General features: G+C 49.2%; 2 protein-coding genes across 2 annotated transcripts; both read right to left on the minus strand.

The window, feature by feature from the left end:
* Positions 1 to 3,617: 3,617 nt before the first annotated feature.
* LOC141934028 (keratin, type I cytoskeletal 19-like) lies at positions 3,618 to 8,783 on the minus strand. Its single transcript, XM_074849182.1, has 8 exons — positions 8,199 to 8,783; positions 7,153 to 7,235; positions 6,433 to 6,589; positions 6,030 to 6,191; positions 5,490 to 5,615; positions 5,142 to 5,368; positions 4,668 to 4,813; positions 3,618 to 3,879 (listed from the first exon to the last, which is right to left on the minus strand). Exons 1-8 carry the CDS (start codon positions 8,781 to 8,783, stop codon positions 3,854 to 3,856), a joined length of 1,512 nt encoding a protein of 503 aa, XP_074705283.1. The 3' UTR covers positions 3,618 to 3,853.
* A 7,339-nt stretch (positions 8,784 to 16,122) lies between these two features.
* On the minus strand, positions 16,123 to 19,642 carry LOC141934052 (keratin, type I cytoskeletal 19-like). Its single transcript, XM_074849276.1, has 7 exons — positions 19,109 to 19,642; positions 18,666 to 18,748; positions 18,230 to 18,386; positions 17,970 to 18,131; positions 17,562 to 17,687; positions 17,198 to 17,424; positions 16,123 to 16,210 (listed from the first exon to the last, which is right to left on the minus strand). Exons 1-7 carry the CDS (start codon positions 19,640 to 19,642, stop codon positions 16,123 to 16,125), a joined length of 1,377 nt encoding a protein of 458 aa, XP_074705377.1.
* Positions 19,643 to 21,401: the final 1,759 nt, after the last annotated feature.

Here is a 21,401-nt window from a genome sequence, read left to right on the forward strand (position 1 = left end):
GCTCTTATTCTGCTTAATTCTGTTGAAAAGATGCCTCCCTTATCTCTGCACTCTTGGATGTTACTTATCCAGTACAAAGAAAGCCAGCAGCATTCCGGTGCTATCTCCAGCAGACTGGAGACAGGGGTGTGGAGAGATTTGCTCCAAGTGATTTACTCCAAGACAAAGAGCACGCCTCTGGCAGAGTCCGCAGTTGAACCCAGGTCTCCTGTATCAGACTGCAGTGCCTGGATGTTAGCACGCCCTTCCTCCCAGGTTGTGCTCCACTTAGTCCCTAAATACAAAGGAGCAAAGCTCAGAATAGGGAAAAACTCCAGTAAAGTTCTTGTGTATAGGAAGGGCTGCCTGGATTTCATTACTCGGACTGGAGAACATAATTGGAGTCAGGGTGTGGTGGTAAGAATGAACCGAAACTGCCGTGATGCTGCAGCGCTGGAAGCGTCGCCTGGCCTGCCTGTGATTCTGCAGAAGTTTCCCAATAGCTGTCTGCAGCAAGCATCTTTTCTGAGTGAGCACACATTCCTCCCTCTGCTCCACAGTTATCATTTTAGCACATCAGAAGAATGCAGGCAGAAACACGGGATGACTTACTCCTCTGTGGGAGTGGAGGATGTCTGCATGCCTATTGCGGTAATTATTGCGGAGAGCGGAGAGGATGGCTCCTGCTCCTCTGCAATCCCTTGGTCCCTGTGGGCCTGTAGCTTTACCCATCAGACCCTCCCCTTTCTCCGCGGGCCTTCAGCAGCACCTTTGCCCAGATCCTTGCATGGCACACGCTTGCCCTCTTCCTTGTTATTTTTCCTTTTTGTCTTCAGGAAATGGGTGCACTTGTTAAGCTAAGATAAAATTAAATAATTGTTCTAAAGACCTTAAAAAAATAAATTAAGCTTTCCCTCCCCCTATTTTCATTCGGTTATTTGAACTCATAAGCTTCCTGGGTCTGTCTCATTAGCACAAAGAAATATGGAAATCTCATGGAAATGTAGTTTCCAGCCCAAGGTTTGCAGCTCCATAATTTGCAGCTCTTTAATATATGGGTTGTTTCCAGGGTGTTTTCTGCTGGGGAGCTGTTTATCACAAGCCACCTTCTCATGCTCTCCAGACGCATCCCAACTTGCAGGTCCACAAACAACATCACAGTGTCTTAGGAGCTGAGTCTGTACCCCCTGGGGGCTCTCCAGGGGCATATTCATAAAGTCTGGATCATTAGAGTCCTTCTGGCCGTGTCATTAGGCCTCTTTCACCTCTCAGGAATTTAGGACAGCTCCCTTGTGAAAGTGCCGGCCCTGGTGGGAAGGGTGGGAGGGGTGGGAGGGTTGGGAAGGCCTTGGCCACAGCCCGGGGAGCGGAGCAGCTAGATGTCAGTAGCAGTTTGCAGGAGAAGGAAACTAGCCCAGACCTGGTGGGAGGCAGCCGGGGCTCCCAGAAGAAAGTGGCAAGCTCTTATATATTGTAGGTAGCCTAGAGTTTCCAGAAGACTGAAAACTGGAAGAGCATCAGCACAGTATCTTTATATTTTTAGAAATGAGAGTGTGAGGACTGACAGACTGGGAAGGTTTGAGGCCAGAAAGGGCAGTGGTGGGTTGTCTTCCTGTCTGTCTTTGCACTGAACAAGGTGGGAGAAGACAATGGGAAAGGAAAAGGGAAAGATTTGTTTTCCGACAGCGAGAGCTCTGAGAACAACTGGGGTATACACAGAGGAGTCCAACCAATGGAAATTGGCCTTTAGAACCATGATAAGCATCTCTTTTGATCTCTTGTGAAGCACTGGTCTTACACGTCTACTGAGAGATTTCTGCATCAAGTCTGGGACTTCCTGTAGGGCTGGAACTGATCTTTAAAGAAGACTTGATTTAAGAGTGTCTACCTATGGCCACTCTTCTGAGTCACGATTGCAATTGTTCCAGTGCTGCATTTTCTTATTTTGCTCTGGCCCCTGGACAGTATTGGGTTGAGTGTCTGGTAGATGAGATTAAAGCAATACCACTGAGACATCTTCTCACCATGATCTTCTACAATGGGAGAAGGGCACCTGTCACCTGCTCCCTGGTACCTGAATGACTGGGGTTCTTCAGACACTTGCTACCTACAGGCCTTGGAGATGGCGCTTTCCTGGAAGGTTTCAGGCTGTGTTGAGTCCATTTCTGTAGCAAGAGAAATTGGTGTCTATATACAAGAAGTGATGCTAGAAAAGTGTCCCACACTATACCGTATATATGATCCTGAAATGGTTTTGCCCTTGTGCCCCTTCTCCTCCTCCTCCAAGGCTGCCTGTTCCATAACCTCCAGCTTTTGACAAAAAAGGAGTAACCAGGAGTTTTGCTCTGCCAGGTCATCTCATAAGTGAATGCGACTCCTGTAACAGCCACATCGTGGTGTACCAGATACCACAGCAGCCATACCCGGTGCTGCTGCTTTAGCTGGGAAGCTGCAGGTGGAGTGGACATGTAAAACCAACCACTGCTTGGTTTTCTGCACCAACAGACAATCTAATCCTCAAAACACCCTCCAGCTCATCATGGCTTTTAACTGAAAATGCTCCAAACCCAGAATGACTCTGCAAGCTCCCCATGGCTGGTTCCCGTGGCTGCACCCACCAGAAGTGCTCCAGGGCCCCGAGTTACCGCTGCGGCCCTCGCGTCTCCACGCAGGGCAGCGTCCGGGCGCGGGCACGCCGCCGAGCCGGTCCACGCTGACTCAGCGTCGCTACGTGGCTGCTGGTCGAGGCCCCGAGGAGGGGGTGATCTCTGCCTTCTTGTGAGGTTTGAGAGCTAATGGCTCTGTGTATCCAAAGGTCCTAGCTGGCTTTTTGCTCCATTGTATTCTCTGTTGAGCTGCACTTTTTCAGCCCCCATCCTGCCCTCTCCAGTTCTCCAAAGAAAGTACATTTAATGTAAAGATGATCTTTCAACAGTTCTTGATGTTCAGGTTTAAACTCTTTGAAACAGAAGGATGACCAGTAAATGACTCAGTCATCAGTCACTGTGTGAAAATAGATAGGAAATAAACCCTTTGCCTCCAGTCCTTCTCCCAGTGGGAAGATTCCTATAAAATGGAAGGGGTAGGTCGGAATACAAGCCATGTCAGCAAAACTGAATCAGTTGTGGAGACCAAGATTTCCTCTTCAGGTCCCCAGGCTGGCTGATGAAGTGTGAGAGGGCACAGCTCAGATGTGGCCACACTAGACTGGGGCTGTGGCAATCTGTCTCCACATGTTCCATCACTGACTTTCAAAATTTTTCTGAAATTTTGTGTTTTAGCACAATGCTCTGCGGGAAGCCCACGGACACCTGCCTGGTGAGGCTTCCGAGCAGATCCCAGAGGATGCTGCTTAGGGACGGGCAATGCTGCCGCAGGCTTTGACGGGGAGGAGGTGGGCAAGACCTGCAAGGCCAGCGAGGCCGTTCTCCAACTGCTGCTGGCAAAGCAGCTTTGTCCTCAGGGGAGTACGACCCCGAGCAGGTTAGTGACCCCTGTACCTGGATCAGCACCTCATTTTCTAAAGGAACTCAGTCTCTGGACACAGGTTTCTTGATTGCATCAGGCAGAAGCAAAGTTTTATTAGAGAAATTTTTCACCAGCAGGTACATTAGTGATCATACTACTGGTTAACTCCAGCAATAGTCATGGCGGTTGGGCACACGCAGCGATACAGAGTAGAAAAAGCAAATAGCAAAATAAAGCAGAATGTGGCCCAACGCTCTGCTTAGCCCTCTGACACATTGCTTAGCATTGCTGAGTAATACAAAAGAGCACACTCCTTGCCCTTTGCAGAGGCATACAGTAAATATTGTCTTTCTTCATCCATGGCTCTGCTTCAGGGTTCTCTTGTTGGATATTCTCATTTCTCTGCTTAATCACAAATCCTTCTGCAAGGCACTGGAGAGATCAAAGGAAATATTACTTTGTTTATAGCAAAAATAGATTCTTTCCCACACTGTCATTCTATACACGTGATCATTTCACAAGCCAATTCAATTAGAATTTCAGATAAATAGTGTCCCTTCCTGGAAAGGTCTGACTGTCGCCTGCCAGTCGGGCAGATGGGATTCGGAGCTAGCTGGAGCATGGTTTGCCCTTTTACATAAAAATGCCAAATGGTGGAAGCTGCAGACGTTGCACCAGCAGCAATCTGGATGAGGGAACGGCATCGGAGTCCTTGCCAGAACAATGCCCCTGCTCACACTCATTCTCCTGGACCAACTGTCACCATATTTCTTTATTTCTTTTTCAGTTTGACTGGAAGTTTCCTCTTGAAATAGTACTGGTAGTTTTCTGCCAATATTCCCATGAATCCCGTGCGCTTTTTTTTTCTGATTTCTGGGCACTCTGCTTTCTCCTACTCTTTCCTTTGCCCCAGATTTCTTGTCAGTCCTTTCTCCGTGTTCTCTGTGGCTTGCCTGCCTGCTGACTCTGTCCTTTTCCACCCCTCTTCCCCCTCCTCTATTTTTGCAGCTCTCATGCTTCCTAGCAGAGTCACAGCTCCTGAAAGCCCTTGTTGTAGCCACTCCTCTGTGGCCTCCCATCATGTATCTCCCAGTAGCCTCACAATAAAACTTCCAAATAGCACCTGTAAGCTACATGGGAAAGATCTTTGTTACTGCCTGGGCTTGTTGCATTAGAACAGAGAAGACTCTGGAAATCTTGTCGAGTGCTGCAGTCCTTACCTTGTATCTCCGCAGCTGCACAGGATGGCATCTGGGAAGACGAAGTGTAAGTGTGGGTTGTTCTAATGATACCTCCTCCTCCTATTCCACTTGTTCTTGCAACTCCTCCTCCTAGCCCCGAAGACTGACCAATTCCTCCTTGCTGACTATGGGGACATGAAAATAACGTTTTAGTGAAGGAAATGACAGAGAAACTAAAACTACAGTTTTCCATTGTCCCTGCTGCTCTCAATCTGCTTTCCTATTTGGCAGGAAATTGGTAGAAGATTGCAGTGACCTTTCTTCTTGTGGCAGTGGCTGGCACTGGGGGGGGGAAGCAGATTGTCACCACTGACTGCCCGGCAGCCCGAATAGGTCAGTAAGGGTGAAGGAGCTGTGCCGTGCCTCCACCTGTCGTTCACTTTGCTGTTACGATAAAATACCCAGGACTCAGGTATTTCACTGTATCTTTTGGTGCATCTCAAGCCTACTTACATGAGGTCCTGCTGCCCGCCCTCCAGCAGGCAGCGGTACGTGTGGATTTCCTGCTCCAGGCGGCACTTGACGTCCAGCAGGATCTTGTACTCCTGGTTCTGGCACTCCATCTCCGCCCGCAGATCAGCCAGTTGCTGCTCCACGCACGTGATCTGGCTCTGGAGCTCAGCAAGGTGGTTGTTGTAGCGACACTCTGTCTCAGCCAGCGACGACTCCAGGTTGTCCCTCTGAGGAGTGACAGGTGGCACAATACAAATACAGGCAAGAGAAACGCTGCATTTAACTATGAATACTTACATCAAAGTGTAACTGTGAGACAGCTGAGCTTTACACCAGCTCACCACCCACCTGGCTGAGCTGGGCCTGGAGATCGATTTCCAGGGCTTGCAATTGGCGTCTCAGTTCGGTGACCTGGTTGTTGCACGTCTCTACCTCCTGACCACTTGTAATAACCTCCCGATTCACCTCCTCAATCTGAAAATCACCAATCCAGAATAAAGGTGTTAGAGAATGTGTAATGTTGGCCAGATGAAGGAAAGAGCAGAGAAGCTAGCAAAAAACATGAAAGGGGAAAGGTTGGGGTGAACTCTCATCCTAATGGAGTGTAAACCCTGGTCATCATCCCTCTTGTTCTTCTAATAGTAGTGCCGTCCAGTTCTTCTCACTACTTACCGCGTTGTAAGGAGTTCCTGCCTCAAGCCTCACTAACATGCAGCACGAACCATGACCCCTAACAAGGACGCAGAGTGGCCATACTGTCACTTGGTCAATTTAAACCAATGCTGAGCGCTGTTAGAGTATGTTGTGTGGCTTTAACGTGTGATAAATCTCTGTGGAACCATTGCCTGGGTTAGCTGGGGAAAGTCAGAGCTGGGTAAATTTGCTCACCTTGCACTCGTACCAATCCTCAACTTCTTTGCGGTTGCGTTCAATCAGCGTTTCATACTGGCATCTCATCTCCTCCAGGATCTTTCTGAGGTCTGGGCCAGGGCAGGCATTGACCTCCACGCTCACATCTCCAGTCGATTGTTTCCTCAGACAGCTCATTTCCTGGAAACACCACCCAGATCATGTCATTTTTTCAAAAGAAGGAAAAAACCGAGGGAGCTGAGCTCCCCTGTAGGGAGGAGCAGAGCCCCTGGCAGAGCCCCTCTCTGCTGCTGGACTCTCACAGCTCCAAGTTCACATCTATTGTCTCCATCAAGCACTGCCCCCCACAGCCAGCACCCCAGGGCGAGGGACCCTGCCTCAATTAACGCTTTTGGCGCTGCAGGCGAGGGCAGGACCCTACCTCCTCGTGGTTCTTCTTCAGGCAGCAGAGCTCCTCCCGCAGCGACTCCAGCTGGGCCTCCAGGTCAGACCTGCAGAGCGTCAGCTGATCCAGGACCTGGCGTAAGCCGTTAATGTCAGCCTCCACGCTCTGGCGCAGGGCCAGCTCCGTCTCGTACCTGGGAGTGAGAAAGAAAGCAAGAAAGAGTAGTCGGTGTCTGACATCACCATTTACTCTTTTTTTTTTCATTTGACCATCCATCTTTCTTACAGTATTTTCCTAACTGGCCCCACAGGATGCTAAGAACAGCAGTCTGAGGCTTGCTCCTACAAATCTGCTCTCAGTCTGCCTTCTCTGGAGCTTTCTGACTGGGCGGAGGTGTCACTCACCGTGTTCCTGTGCTCCAACAGGAGAAATCAAAAGCTTCCCCTTTGAAGCTGAAGACAGACCAAGTCTGTCAGTGGCAGCTCAGGTGAAGCCCCGCTGCTCTCTGTCTGCAGATCACTTCTGCTTTCTGAAGAACTCTAATCTCCACTCAAAACCATCTTGTTATCCCAAACTTTCCACCCTGGAACTGCCACTAATTAGAGCAGCTCCAAAGGCGATGGATGAAAGGGCTTTTCTGCGTCGCCTCCAGCCTGTCCTGGCCAGAGGATCCCAGGAGAGCTGTCTGAGAGCTCCGCACCAGCTCTGCGAGCGGGAGCGCGGGGCCAGCGCAAGGGCACAGCCGGGGCTACTCACTTCACTCGGAAGTCGTCGGCCGTCATCCTGCTGTTGTCGATGTTCAGAATGATCTTGTTGTTGTCTATGGTTGCGCAGACAATCTGGAAAAAGCATATTCACTCCTCAAGTCTCTTCCCTGTATCCTCAGGCTCAAGTGTACCCCTTGACTGGTGCTACCAGACCTCCTTCTCTCTCGCTTTTTTTTTAAATATTGTGTATCAGGCATGGGGGAGTCGAGGAGAGCAGCAGTCAGAGGGTGTGTTCAGTGAAGTACGGCGAAGGCATTAAAATCATAAAATGTGTGGTTCAGATGCAGACAGTCAGGGAGGTATAATTAGTGTCGTCCAGCACCTACCACAACCCACCTCACCTTTTAAATATAAATCTTACTTTCATGGATAAGAGATTTAAAAGCTTTGTTTCAAGACTTAATTATAAGTCTGTCTCATTCTGTTTCCTGGATTCTTTTCACTTTATTCTTCTTTGTACATTGACGTTCTAGAATTTTTGCCAAACACACTCTGCAAACGTTTTTAATTTTAAATTGCATACTCAAAATGTGTTATGGCAATGCTCTCTTTGTTCTTATTTTTAATTAGATGTCCTATATTTCACAATTCTGTATGGAAGAATAGACTTGTAAAAAAAGGAAATAGCGTTTAACTGGAATTCTGCAAGACTGATGACAGAATAATATAAATTCAAGGCAAATGAATGCAATCCATTATTTATTTCTCTTTTAGTTGCTTTCTTGGCATATATCGATTTAAACACCTTGGCACAAACCTAATTCAGAAAGACTACTGAGCCCATCCAGATATATTACAGCCAGATAACATTTTCCCCTTCAAATATCTCTGATGAATAACAGCAGTGGAAACAGTCCAAACACTCCAGGTTTTTACCTTTGAGCTCTAGGGCTTTCTACAGGCAGTTGCCTTAATGGCTGTTTACAAAAAGCATTTTACAACAATGAACTGTTACTCTTGATAACTGCATTAAGTTGTGAACCAGCACGGAGGGAGAAGCTTACAAGGGAGAAAGCCGCTGAGAAATGACATTACCTGATTTTGAAGATCTTCTATTTCTTTATAATAGCAGCTGTAGTCCCGTGGCTCACAAAAAGGGCCCTGCTTGGCATACCACTCCCTGATTCTGCACTCCAGGTCAGCATTTTCTTGTTCCAGGCACCTCACCTTGTCCAGGTAAGAAGCCAGGCGGTCGTTAAGGTTCTGCATGGTGACCTTTTCGTCACCAGAAAGAAGAATGCCATCACCAGCAAAACCACCTCCAACTACCCCTCCACCAAGACCAATACCAAGGCCACCTCCAATGCCACCGCCAAAGCGAGCACTGCCACCGCTGAATCCAATGCCTGAACATCCTCCGAGGACAGCAGCTCCTAAGCCACCTCCATAGTTTCCACCAACCAGACTGCCAGTGCTCAGTCCTCCTCCATAATTCACACCACCACAGTAGCTTCTACCCGAAAACCCTCGGCTACCACCTATCCCGCAAGTCGTGTATCTTCCCGAGGAGACTGAGGAGATCCGTGCTCCTCCACCACCACCACCACCACCAATAACACAGCTGCCACCGCTGGTCCTTCCCCTGAGAGAGCCAGTTGTCTGCTTAATACTACAACTCATTTTGAGGACAGCTGCAGATCCAACCCAAAGCCCAAAGCAAGATGCACAGCTTGATATTGAATCAGACTGCAGGTTGTTTGTTGCCGCAGATCTCTATTTATACCTTCCAAAGGGGGTGTCACCTGTAGCGTGTTTCTTCTTCCCACGGGGCTGGCTAGTCTTGCTGTTTATGCCAAGAATAAATAGCCCATAGGCAGTTTCCCTCTAGAAATCCCAGTTCACAAGGAAGATACTTTACATGTCAGCAGCTTATTCCAAAAAGTAAAATAATGTTTTATGAGTCATCAGCTTTTTGTATGATGCAAACTTTACAACAAGTCAAGAAAAAAAGTTGCCCTTGATTATGTACAAAGAAGAAACATTGGTATTTATAACATCAAAGTGCCTTTTATCTTTTATTAATTTGTATTTATTTTATTCTTAGTCCAATAAACATTTTTTATATCACATGCTATGGTAGAGTACGTGGAACAAAAATGGGAAATTAACATAAATTCTCACTTTTGAAAAGTGTGAACAATAGTGACCGTAGTAGTGAAAAGACCAGGGATATGGCAGTGTAGATGTCCGTCGCCTGGCACAGGGACAGACAGCAGGTCTAATACATGCTTGACTGTGAGATTTCTTAAATCACTGAGACAATTCCCCCGTGGGTTTAGTTCCCCTTTTGTGGCTTAGATGTCTTTGGTCATGCAAAGACAAGTCAACTTGCTCACAGTCTGCGAAGATCGGGCCTGCTAAATGTTGGAAGTCTTCTGTGTCCAGATGTTACCCAGACTTGATGTAAGCCGAAGTGCATGAAGTACCTCTCTGAAGTTATTTTTCAATTACTTTAATTGCCGTCCATGCTGCCTCAATTTGTGGTGATCGTAGATAAAGAAAGAGATGACAGAAAAGGGAGTATCCATGGGCGATATATCCAGTTCCCTGGATGGCCCGAGAGGTGATCCCTCAGGTCTTTGCCATTACTAAGATTGTGCTGAGCACAAAATAAGGAGAAAAGCTTTCCAAGTTTCTTAACTGAGTTTGTCAGAGCAGTAGCAGGCATTAGCCCAGCCTGGCTAGTGATGGGAGCGGGATCTCCGAAAGCAGGCAAGCAATAGCCAGAGGAGTGTTCGGGGAACTGGCTCGGCCAGTACAAGTCCCTCTCCAGCAGACTGCTGTAACGAGAGGAGATTCTGCTCTCCAGGGGACGGAGGCTTCTGTTCCCTACAGCGTGGAATTTCCAAGCAACTCTTACTCACAAGTAACCTTTGACTCAAGCATGTCCGCATTTACAGGAGCAGTTGTGATAAATCCTCTTTGGCGCTGAGTGTGACACCTGAGAGGGAGCCCTGAGAGCAGCCGTCACCTCCAGGAAGAAAGGCAGAGAAAACCTACGCTCGTACGCGCAGCCACCTCTCACTTACTGCTGGGAAGCTGGGTGGCTTCTGTCACCATGGCAGGAGAGTGTCCCCAAGCATATATATAGATGTGATCGTCGTCTCACCAGCATAAGTTAGGACTCCCCACTCTCCAGTGAGATAATTTATTTCTTTACTTAGATCAGAAATGATAAAAAGACGCCTACCCAAGGCTTGCAGCATCCTAGAATATTCATTATTCATATGGTGCAGTAAAATAACTTGCTCAAGGACAAAGCCGGAGTCTGTCAGAGCTCGGATTCCTGGCTAAGACTGCAGGGCCTGAAATACGAGTCCATCCTGCCCCTGGGAACACGCCCCCCTGCTCCCCACACAGCCCAGACTCACAATAGTGAAAATCATGAGCAAAAAGGAGAATAGGGAGTAAATCTGACTTTCATGCGTCGTTTTGAGGAATATAATTGAAGACAGGGTGTGGCTGTAAGAGCCAACAGAAATTAATATGTCTGGATTGCTTGGAGCTTTGCTTCTGCCGTGTAGGTTTTCAGAAGTTGCCTAACAGCAATCTGCAGAGAGCAGCACTCTGGGCTGAGCTTGCCTTTCTTTCCCTTTCAGAGTCTTTGGTTTAGGAGGAGACATTGCAGATATTGGACATTTCTCTATGGGTGGGCAAGGAGCACCTACACCTCCTTCTTTCAGCGATTGCCTACTAGGAAGAAGGAATAAGTCTTGCTCCACAAAACAAACTGGTTTGCAGCACTGTATGACTGCTCACATATGTCCTGGCAGAAAGGTCCACGGGCTACTCAATCCCGTTTTACCAGTGAAGATTAGAAACAATCATGCAGTTCTTCCAAAGGACTCGTATTTGGGATATAATGACATTCTTTGGAGCTTTACTGGGCTCCCACCAGGACACGGAACACGGGACTGGTACAGCAGATGCATCCAAAAGCCAGTCCCTGCCTAAGCAGCCTGGGCTTTGGAGCCGGTTGGGTGCTTGTCGCGCTCTGTGCTGGCGGGTGCCGCTGTCTGCAGCTGGCGGGGGCGCGGGGTGGGTTCCCCCCAGGCACTGTGGCGTTGCCCTGCTCCTCCCCGCCAAGCCAGTGCTGGCTTCTGCTTTCTCCAGCTGTGAGCCACCATCTTGTGCTGAAACATCCATCAATACCCTTTTTTTCCCCACTAAACTGATTTCCCTACCTCCACTTTGGTTATTATTTGTGTCCCTGTAGCCTAGGGGCATGGCCTTGGCGCAGAACGCTGCATAGGAGAGGGCTGTGCATGTCTAAGACATAAAAATGTCCCAGAAGGATTTACAACCTAAGTGTAAGACAGGAGGAAACAAATTATTTCATACAGGTGGAAGTAAAGGAAGCAATGAGAGGCTATTAGCCGGTGTGATTAGCAGTGGGCTCAGCACAATGTCAGTGCAAACGCCGTTAGGTCTTGTGGGCATTATGGCAAAGAAGGGAGGTCTGAAAGTGGACAAAGAGGTAATAAGTGTAAATATTGACACACAGCGATGGCAGCTCCGGAGGAGGCAGGGAGGTGTTACACTTGCCAGCAATGCTGTGGGCACTGGAGTTCAGTCCTGTGGGCGCTGCGACTGTCCCAGTGCAGAGTGTTTTTGCAAAATGTCAGCCTGTCTCTTCCACGCTCTGCTCACTTTTCTTATCAAAGTTGATAATGTTTTCTTGTGTCAACTACAAGAAGGGTGTGTCTAATTTGACAGAACTTTGCTTTCATAAGCATTGCTTCAGTGATGTTTGTGCAACCACACTGGAGTATGATTTTATCTTGTCACTTGTAATTACCATTAATAATTTGCATAATGGCCATTAGGCATCACTTATTAAACATTTCTTTGATGTGATACTGAGCTGGCTCCAGACCTCATGCTCCCACCTTTCAAATGTAGACCATAACTTTTTTCTGGCTAATGACTCATTGGTTTATACCACCATGTTTAGCAAAATTCCTGTAAGGCAAGTGAAATAATTATCACAGTGAGTTTGGTAACAGCATGATCCTGGGTCTTAAATACGCCTCAGAGACCAAGGTGATTACTCTGTTTCAGTTGCTTTCTTGCTGACTGTTCACATCTTCAGACTCCCTCTGAACATCTGTGGTGATGGAGTAGAAGTTCAGCAGAACAAGGTGGACAGAACGAGATTTCTTCCTGCTGAAGCTCACAACCTTCCCTGATTCCCTTTGTGGAGGGTTTGGAAGGAAATTCCAGCGCCCACCAGACGATGACAGTGCAGCCAGACTTCCCAGTATTTGGATCTCTGGAAGCACTGCTCATTATCATGGCAAAGAAGGGGACCAGAGAATTCGTGTTAGGCCAGATGGGAGGATGCTGATGGGTGAATGACACCACGGCAGTTTCACTCCTGCACGGACAGCTGAGTGCCGGCCGGAGGAGGAACAAGGCGTCCGCCTGCGGTCCCCGCTGGCAGGGCCGCGTGGGTCAGAGCAGAACCTGCCCAGCAGAACGGGAGGATTCGGGTGCTGCCTGCACTCAGAGGCCACTCAGTGGTACAAGAGCGACAGGCAGCCAAAGGCATGGGCCAGCCACAGCCTCCCCAGAGTGTCTTCTTTTTATCTTTGTTTCATATTTGTACTAAAAAGTCTCTTCATTTCAATGCACTTTCAATAGTGGTTCCCACTGGCAGTTTACATTACTTTATTCAGTGTACTGAGATGAGAAATCTCCTGCTTGATTATAGTTGTAGTTTACTCTTCTCTATAATTCTTTATAAATATTGCACAAGCCAGTAGACAAAAATACAAACCCCACAGATGATAGTTACTATGGGTGTGAGTGAGACTGTACCTGTCTGCGTACTTTATAAAGTAGACTTTTATAGAGGAATTATAGTTTATACATCACACCAGAATATGGCCTGCTATTAAAAATGCAGAGTGCCTGTCATCAGGTGTAATGGCTTGGGCAGTGCAGTGCTGAGTTCCAGCATTGGCCATGTGCAAAACGAGCTGCTTGCTTTCTGTTTCTCCACTGATGTCTTAAACCTCTGGTATGTTCACTCCTCAGGGGGTTTTCTGACGGTGGTGTGGTTCCCGTGTGTCTGCTCTCTCTGTAAGACAGAGACTGTCCCTGCTGGAGTAACCGCAGGGCCTCTTGTCTGCAGCCACTGGTGGGGATGCTGGAGCTGCCTTCCAGCCCGAGCGCTGACAGAACTCCCCCTCTCCTCTCTGGGCTCCCGTCCTTGCTCTTTTTATCGTCAGATTTCTCTCCCAATCTTTCACCTTCAGCCTAAGTCTGAACCTTCAGTCTCAGTTCTGTCTGTCTGAGGTACTCATTCACTCTTGCTTTGCAAGATTTGTACATTAAGAGAGAAGAACGAGCTCTTCGGAGCCGCCCCCCCGCGTGCTCGTGGGAGTGGCTGCGTGTGTGGCGTGGGACAGAAGTTTGCCCACAGTCAGTGTCCCAGGTCACTTCTTGTCCTGCGTCCTCTGCATTTCATTTCTCTCCTCCCCATCTCTTCCTGCACTGTTTCCACAGTCAGCGTTTCCCATCACTGTCCAGGGTATAAACTCATTGGGCAGGGAAGGCACCTTTTTATTTCTGCAAAGCATTTAATGCGGCGACCGTAGGGCTGCTGTGTAAACACCGAGGCAGGTTAAATAACACTGAAATGCACGGAATAATTAGTGTAGCAGGAATGGGAGATACAGAACTTAGTAGAGAAAGTATTTAACACAAAGCCTTGCGCAGAAGCTCGTTAGAGCAATTACCCCCACAGGGCTAACAGGAGTCTGTTACTTGGACAGAGCGGGGAGAGGCCACCCCCGGAGGGACCCGCTGGAGCCGCCCGATGCCGCCCCGGCCGCTGTGCGGTGCCGTCACCGACACGACGCGTGGCCGGGAGCTGGGAGCTCAGAGCACGAGGGGTGACACCCGAGCAGAGGTTTTCTGCAGAGCAAAGACCCCAAGCACGAAACAAAAGCCCCGCCTTTGCTGTGGTTTTTGCCAAGAGAATAGCTGGCTGTGGTCAAGCTTTGGCTTCCTCCATGTCGTCATTCCAGAAACATCTGGGCTGTTTCTTTCTTTAGACACCGACACTCGTGTCCCCTGAAGTCTTCTTGTTCGAAGCCTTCGCGTTAGCCCTCTGTGTGAAGTTAGTTGTCAAACCCCATGCAGTATTTCGCTGCAGAAAGGGGCTAACAGAGCCACGTGTCGAGGAGCAGAGCTTGGGAACAGCCCTGGCAGGCGGGCTGACACCTGGGTTAGACACTGAGAGGGGACAGGCTGCATCTTGAGTCGCTGCTTGCACAAGCAGCAAAATGCAGTTGTGTTCCTCAATGTGTTTGTAATTCCTTTCACTGCGGTAATAAAATACCAGCACCTTTTTTTTTCTGGCTGTTTATTGTATCTTACTTTTAAAAAAATTCTCTCCCACATATTAATTTGTCTCACCCTTTTATCTTCCCACATGTTGCCAGCTGGTTCTTCCCGTTTGCCTTTTTTTTAAAGCCATGTAGAGGTTCTTTATTTAGCATTTTCTCTGGGAATTGTTTTCCTCCATCAGGAGGGTGTGTCAAGTCCAGCAGTGCCTTGCTTTCAAAATTACTACTTCAGTGTTATTTGGGAAAACGTGTTGTTCTTGATTTTATGTCGTTGCTGCACATTCATAATAACTCAGTGTTGTGTATTACATTATATTAGCACACACCTAGTTTAATGAAAAGTCGATTTTTGCTCAGCAGTCTCCTTCAATAGAAGACTGTCAGTCAGGCTGCCTTGAAACTCCTTCCCTGCACTCTCTCCAGCCTCCCTCAATGTTTCTTTCTCATCACCTTCTACTTCATGTCTCAGCTTATGCTTCCTGCTCGGGTAGCCAACGTCCCTTTCCGCAGCATCAGCTGGTCCCTCTCCTCCATCCTGCTGTGGCTGCTCCTCCATCACCGTCCTGCAGCCGCTGAACTCTGAGGAGCAGGGCACCAGATGGGAACATTGCTTTCTTTTCTTTTTCCTTTGTAATGATTGCTTTGTGGACATAGATCAAAGGTGGATTCCTAACCAAAGGTGTGTGATAAATATAACTATCTGCCTAACAATTTTTTAAATACTTGTATATTAATTTACTTGTAGAAATTATTTCTCAGGTTCAAGGCTGTGTCAGTAGTAGCAAAGTTTTATTAGCGACAAGCTTTGGTAGTTGTTAGACAACTGACCGCAGAACAGACTAGCCCAGGTGAAGACCAGTGATTAGATCAAAGCAGCACCGCAGGATGAAGGCAGCAGGCAGCGTGGGTGGCAGGAAGGTTCTGCAAAGTCCCTTCGAACTGTGCTATAAGCAGAACTGAGAGCTGTCAGGTTATTTTTGCCTTGCTTTTTCCAAAGGGTTTGTTCTTCGAGAGACCTCCGCAGGGGGCTGTGCAGTGGGGCTGGCAGGAAGCTCCCTTGCCTGTGGTGACCTGCCGAGGGAGAGCAGAAGCGTTGCCTTGTCGGGGGGTTCGCCTGCATCACGCACCTTTCCCTTACAGCCCCCGGGCTCTTGTACTGACCTTTCTTTTCCCTCTTCTCCCTGGCTTGCTTAATTTTATATACCTGTTGAAAGGCTGGTGACTGACTGATTTCCCCTGCCAGTTCCTCATTTTCGTATTGTGCTGAAAGTCTTATTTAAACACATTTACTACTAGTAAACCCCGTGTCAAACATATTTTCTGTGCATAAATTTATAAATGCCCTGTAGCTGCATCCCTTGCCACGGCTTTCTACCACAGCTCAATTCATCCCCATGCTCTACCACCAACAGTCACAGCTGCGATTCTGCCCCTCTCCAGAAAAAACTGTCTCCAGCCCCTCGTCACCACCCAGAACAGCCCGGCCATCTCTCCTCCTCCTCTTCCCCAGGTACCCAGCAGGACTAAAGCAGCAACCCACAGTCACCCTCCCGGGCTCCCAGAGGACACCTCACCTTCCCCGTCCCCACCCGGAGCGCAGGGGTTTAGGGCAGGCAGGGCTGACACAGGCCGGCCTTAAGCCCACCGCCTCTTCCAGCTGACGTTGCAGGGACTCCTCTTCCCACGGGCCCTCTGTGGAAAGGAGACAGCTCTGGTATCCAAAGCCCCACATCCCCCCCGGAGATCTGCCCCATCCCCTGGAGCTGCTGGTAGCCTTGGCCTTGGCTCTGTGTCTCCAGTCACTGTTGGCCACTTCCCCTTTGAACCACGAGGGTCATTAAGAGCAGCAATTAGCACATCCTCCCTGCTGCCTGTCTGTTGACAGCAATTGCTTTTCCATCTTGACACAGTCAGGATCACCCGGGGCTCTCAGACAGGCTCTGACAGTGTCATTTCATCCATTGCAACTGGCATTTTGGAGCAAGAACTGATTTTTCATGTAACTAATTTAGGACTGGAGAGTCCAGGAGAGGCGACCTCAGGGCACCACCATTAAAATACCTCTTTTTCCAAACTGATGGAGCAGGTGGGTGCTCCGGCTGGTTATGTGTGTATGCAGCCATTTATGAGATTAGCAGCCTGCCTCACTGTTTCAAAATCTCAGGCACTGGGAGGCAGGGAAGAGCCAACTGCTTTACATACAAATTAAATTCCCAAAACTTTAATTAAATTGTTGTGTGAAACTGAAAATGTTTAGATAATTTATTGTTTCGGTTAATTTAACTGCCAGTCCCTAATCCTGTCTAGCTGTGGCAAAGCCAATAAAACTCAGTTGCATGCCAGTGTGCGTAAAAGGCCTTGCCCAGCTCACAGTGAAAACCGCCCTGGAACGAGCCGTGGTGCTGCGCCCTGCCCCGGCGGCTGGGGCCGCTCGGGGGCCACTCCGGGCCGCCCTCGCTGGCCCAGCACAGGGGATGGTCTCTGGCTTGCACTCTGGACGTAGAGCAGAGCCAAAGCCTCACATGCCTCCTGGTTTGCTAACAGGCCCTGGCTGGTAACAGGTCAGTACTGGTTCCTCACCACAACGCTGCTTTCACCACTTGTACCACGAATTTTCATACCCCTGTAAGTCAAAGCATAGAGATTTTACTGTGCCGGCTCTGTCTGCAGTCTGCGTACATGATGTCGTGCTGCCCGCCCTCCAGCAGGCAGTGGTAGGTCTGGATCTCCTGCTCCAGGCGGCATTTGACGTCCAGGAGGGTCTTGTATTCCTGGTTCTGGCACTCCATTTCTGCCCGGATTTCAGCCAGCCGCTGCTCCACGCAGGAGATCTGATTCTGCAGCTCAGCCAGGTATTTGTTGTAGCGACATTCGGTTTCCGCCAAAGAGGATTCCAGGTTTTCTTTCTGAGAATGGAAACACCACAAAGGTACCTGGGTGTGCTGCAGGCCCAGCCCGCCTGGGTGCAGGTACGACCCTGGCGGTGCAGCTTTCTAGAGAGAGCTGGGGAGGCGGAGGCGTGAGTCGTAGTGGCATCACCTACCATGGTGAGCTGGGCTTGTACATTGATTTCCAAGGCCTGCAGCTGACGTCTCAGCTCAGTGACCTGTTTGTTGCTTGACTCGATCTCCTGGCTGCTCGTGATGACCTCCAGATTCACCTCCTCCACCTGCAACGTTAGAAAAGAGCAGCCCTTCCCTCACCTTGCCACAGCATCTCCTGTGCGAGGCCATCACCACGCTGCTTGTGCACGCCCCGCAGTGCACCTGAGTGTTTCCAAATCCGAAGCCCCCCCATTTATTCTGTTGTAACACCATGCGGAGGCCCCTCTGCCATGTACAGAAGAACCTGAAACTGGGCCGTACAGTGAGATGCTGAGCACATCGTGACACAGTTGCTGATATTGAGACATCCCTCCTTTCCCCCCAAGAGGCAGAGCAGGGCACAGTACCTTGCAGGCGTACCACTGCTCAGTCTCTTTGCGGTTGCGCTCCATCAGCGCTTCGTACTGGCACCGCAGATCCTCCAGGATCTTCCGCAGGTCTGGGCCAGGGCAGGCGTTGACCTCCACGCTCACATCTCCGGTCGCCTGTTTCCTCAGACAGCTCATTTCCTGCAGAGAATACGTGCACCATATCAGTAATATTGACACCTGGGGGGATTTTCCTTCTTCCTTCATCTCAATTTTCTAAGAGCAAGGGGCAGTCTAACCTCTTCGTGGTTTGTCTTGAGACAACACATCTCTTCGGTCAGAGCCTCACACTGCAGCTGCAGGTCGGTCTTGCAGCTGGCCAGCTGATCCAGGACGGGCCGTAAGTTGCAAATATCTGAATCCACATTTTGCCGGAGACCACATTCAGTCTCGTACCTTAAGCCACAGGCAACAAGGAAAGGTCAGCGTGGCAGTAAGCCGTGGCAACATCCTTGAGTTGAGTTTGTGGGGGAAAAAAATTTAGGATCAAGTTCTTCTTTCGCTTCAGGCATGCAATGCTATGAACATTGTCAGCGGCACCCACACCTTTCCCAGAGATCTGCATTTTAACACGGCAGCGCGACAAGCAGAGGGTTAGGGCTTCCCCATCAGCACCGCTCCCCTGCCCTTCGGCGGGCAGTGGGAACCCTCAGGCCAGCACAGGACCCTACTCACTTCACGCGGAAGTCGTCAGCAGTCATCCTGTTGTTATCAATATTCAGAAGGATTTTGTTAGTCTCCATGGCTGCACACAGGATCTGGAAGAGAAAATGCAGGAGAGAGATTGGGCTTGTGGCTTCCTCTGGCTACGGAAGGCTCTGGAGGAAACACCTACCCGGGGTAGTGCAACCCACTTATTTTATAATGATTCCATATGTTGGGGTTATTAATCAGTTAGACGGCATTACCGCGGGGAAACCCGTGTGCCAGCTCGGTGGAGCAGGCTGTGCTGAAACTTCAGCTCTCTGTACATGCAGTGTCCTCCTCCCTCCAACCCTCCCATTCACCTGCACCTCCAGGGACACAGCTCTTGCCTCTGCCATTTGACATGGGTCTATTCACATGTGAAAGCAAAGCCCAAAGAAATATTAGGATTTTCTTGAAAAACAATGACTTACCTGGTTTTGAAGGTCTTCAATCTCCTTATGGAAGCAGCTGTAGTCCCGTGGCTCGCAGCTGGGCCCTACCTTGGCGTACCACTCCCTGATCTTGCACTCGAGGTCGGCGTTGTCTCCCTCCAGCAGCCGCACCTTGTCCAGGTAAGAGGCCAAGCGGTCGTTGAGGTTCTGCATCGTCGCCTTTTCATTGTTAGCGAATAAGATCCCATCACTGCAACCAGCGCTGGCCCTGGTGAAACCGCCACCAACGCCTCGAGTGCAGATGCCTCCACCGCTGAATCCAAGGGCAGAACAAGCCCTCTGGGTAGCTCCAAAGCTCCCACCAGTAGCGCTGCCAGCGCTCAGCTGCTTCCCAAGTAATCCCTCGCTTAAACTGCCACCAGAAAAATTGCCAACCACACCAGCGAAGTCATAGGCAGCGTGTCTTCCCGAGGAGGCGGAGGAGACCTTCCTTCCACTACCAGCTGCAGAGCTGCCCGCGCTGCTCCTGCCTTGGGAGCAGGTAGTAACGACCTGCCTGACGGCACAGCTCATGGTGAGGGCGCGAGGATCCAACTGGGAGCCCAGGGCAAGCTGCACAGATGGTGGCGGAGCCGATTGTGATCCCTCTGTCCCCATACTCCTCTATTTATACCATTCCTCATGGATGTTGCCACCGGAGAAGGGCTGTTTATTCTTCCTCCTTGTGACCTGGCTAGTACTTTTTTTTTTTTTTCAGCCGGAAGTATTTCCCCAAAGGCATTTGTCTCCAGAAATCCCACAACAGAAAGATGCTTTGGTTAACAGAAGCGTGTTTCAAAACTACATCAAAAATGTTACTTCCTGAATCATCAGGTCTGACTTGTGATGACAACTAAACAACAGTGACACAAAAAACGACGATACCCGAGAGTGCCCGGGGAATGAAACATCAGAGCAATTATCCATCCCTGACGTGGGCGAGTCTACCCGGAAAGCAAAAGCTGTGGGAAAGTCGTCCTATCTGACGGAGCCTGTTCGACCCCTTTGTGACCGGGAGCGAGGGTGCCCCCTCATTCAGCTGCCCTGCGGCCGCGGGGCCAGGGCCAGGAGACCACCCTGCACCGTGCTGCCTCTGCAAGTGCACACAGCGAGGCTCCGTCCCGTTCCGCCTGGCCGTCAGTTGAGGGAGGACCTGCCGAGGTCTGGGTCGTTGGCCCTCGCAACGCTCTGCTCTGGGAGAGCACCGGAGAACGTTGCACTCGGTATTTGCACGCTGATATTTGTTACTGCTCCTGCACGCACCAAAACATCCCCTTACAGAGGGGAGATCCCCAGGTGTTTGTTTTGCCGCTTTCAAGGGGAGACAAAATATTCAAATATTTATCCAAAATAAAAGAGACTAGGCTATTTCCTGAGTACCAGATGCTGCAGTTAACTATGAATATTCACTGTCAAGAGAGGACAGCCACCTAAAATGTTTCATAAGATTTGTAAAACAGTAACACTGCGAATTTCAGAAGCAGCCTGATGCTGTATAGGTCTGACCCAGTTCCAATCAGCACCATGGAAATTCTCCAAATCTAATCTGGGGAAAATGTGTTAAATTTAGCAAAGGCACTAGAAAAGATCATTTAAAGAAAGATATTAAACCTATTCTTTAGTCTTGGAATTCTGAACTGAGGAAGAAGGGAAATAATTAAAATGTTTTGTCATCTGAATCTTTCATTTTATTAACAGTATTAATGCAGCCATGCTAATATTGGCCGACTTTCACCCGTGTGTTGTCCAGCATTGGCTTTGGCATCCAGGTCGCTTGGACACATCACTTAAAGGGCGCGTCAGGTGCAGCCTGGGTCAGAAATATTGCTTATGCCATTTGGGTAGGTTCATTAGCCTTGATTTTATCTTGGCACTGCAAACCTAGAACACCTTAAATGTGGTGTGGATTCTGTGCATGTCCATCCTTCGTTCTGTCCGTAATTAGCGAGTGAAGCCTGTGCCGTGGTGCCAGGGCACGCCCCAGCGCTGGCGAGGTCCTGGGTGGAGGCTGTGGCACGGGCAGGACCGGGCGCCTCTGCCACGGAGCAGCTCGCTGCTGGGGCAGGAGCAGAACTGCTCATACTCTGTCTGGCTTCCATGAAGAATTGTAAAATTAATGCTGAGCTAACGTTTAATTTCATTTAATTGAGAAATACATAGTCCTTCATTTTTCAATGGGAAAGATTAAAACCTTAATGAGTGGGGGGGGGGGGGTTCAGTTATTGAGAACTAAGCAGAAATGTCCACTTTTCTTTCTTACTTTTGACCTTCAGACCTTGCCGTAGGTGTCTGT

Source organism: Strix aluco, chromosome 24, assembly GCF_031877795.1.
Source record: "Strix aluco isolate bStrAlu1 chromosome 24, bStrAlu1.hap1, whole genome shotgun sequence".
Classification (NCBI taxonomy): domain Eukaryota; kingdom Metazoa; phylum Chordata; class Aves; order Strigiformes; family Strigidae; genus Strix; species Strix aluco.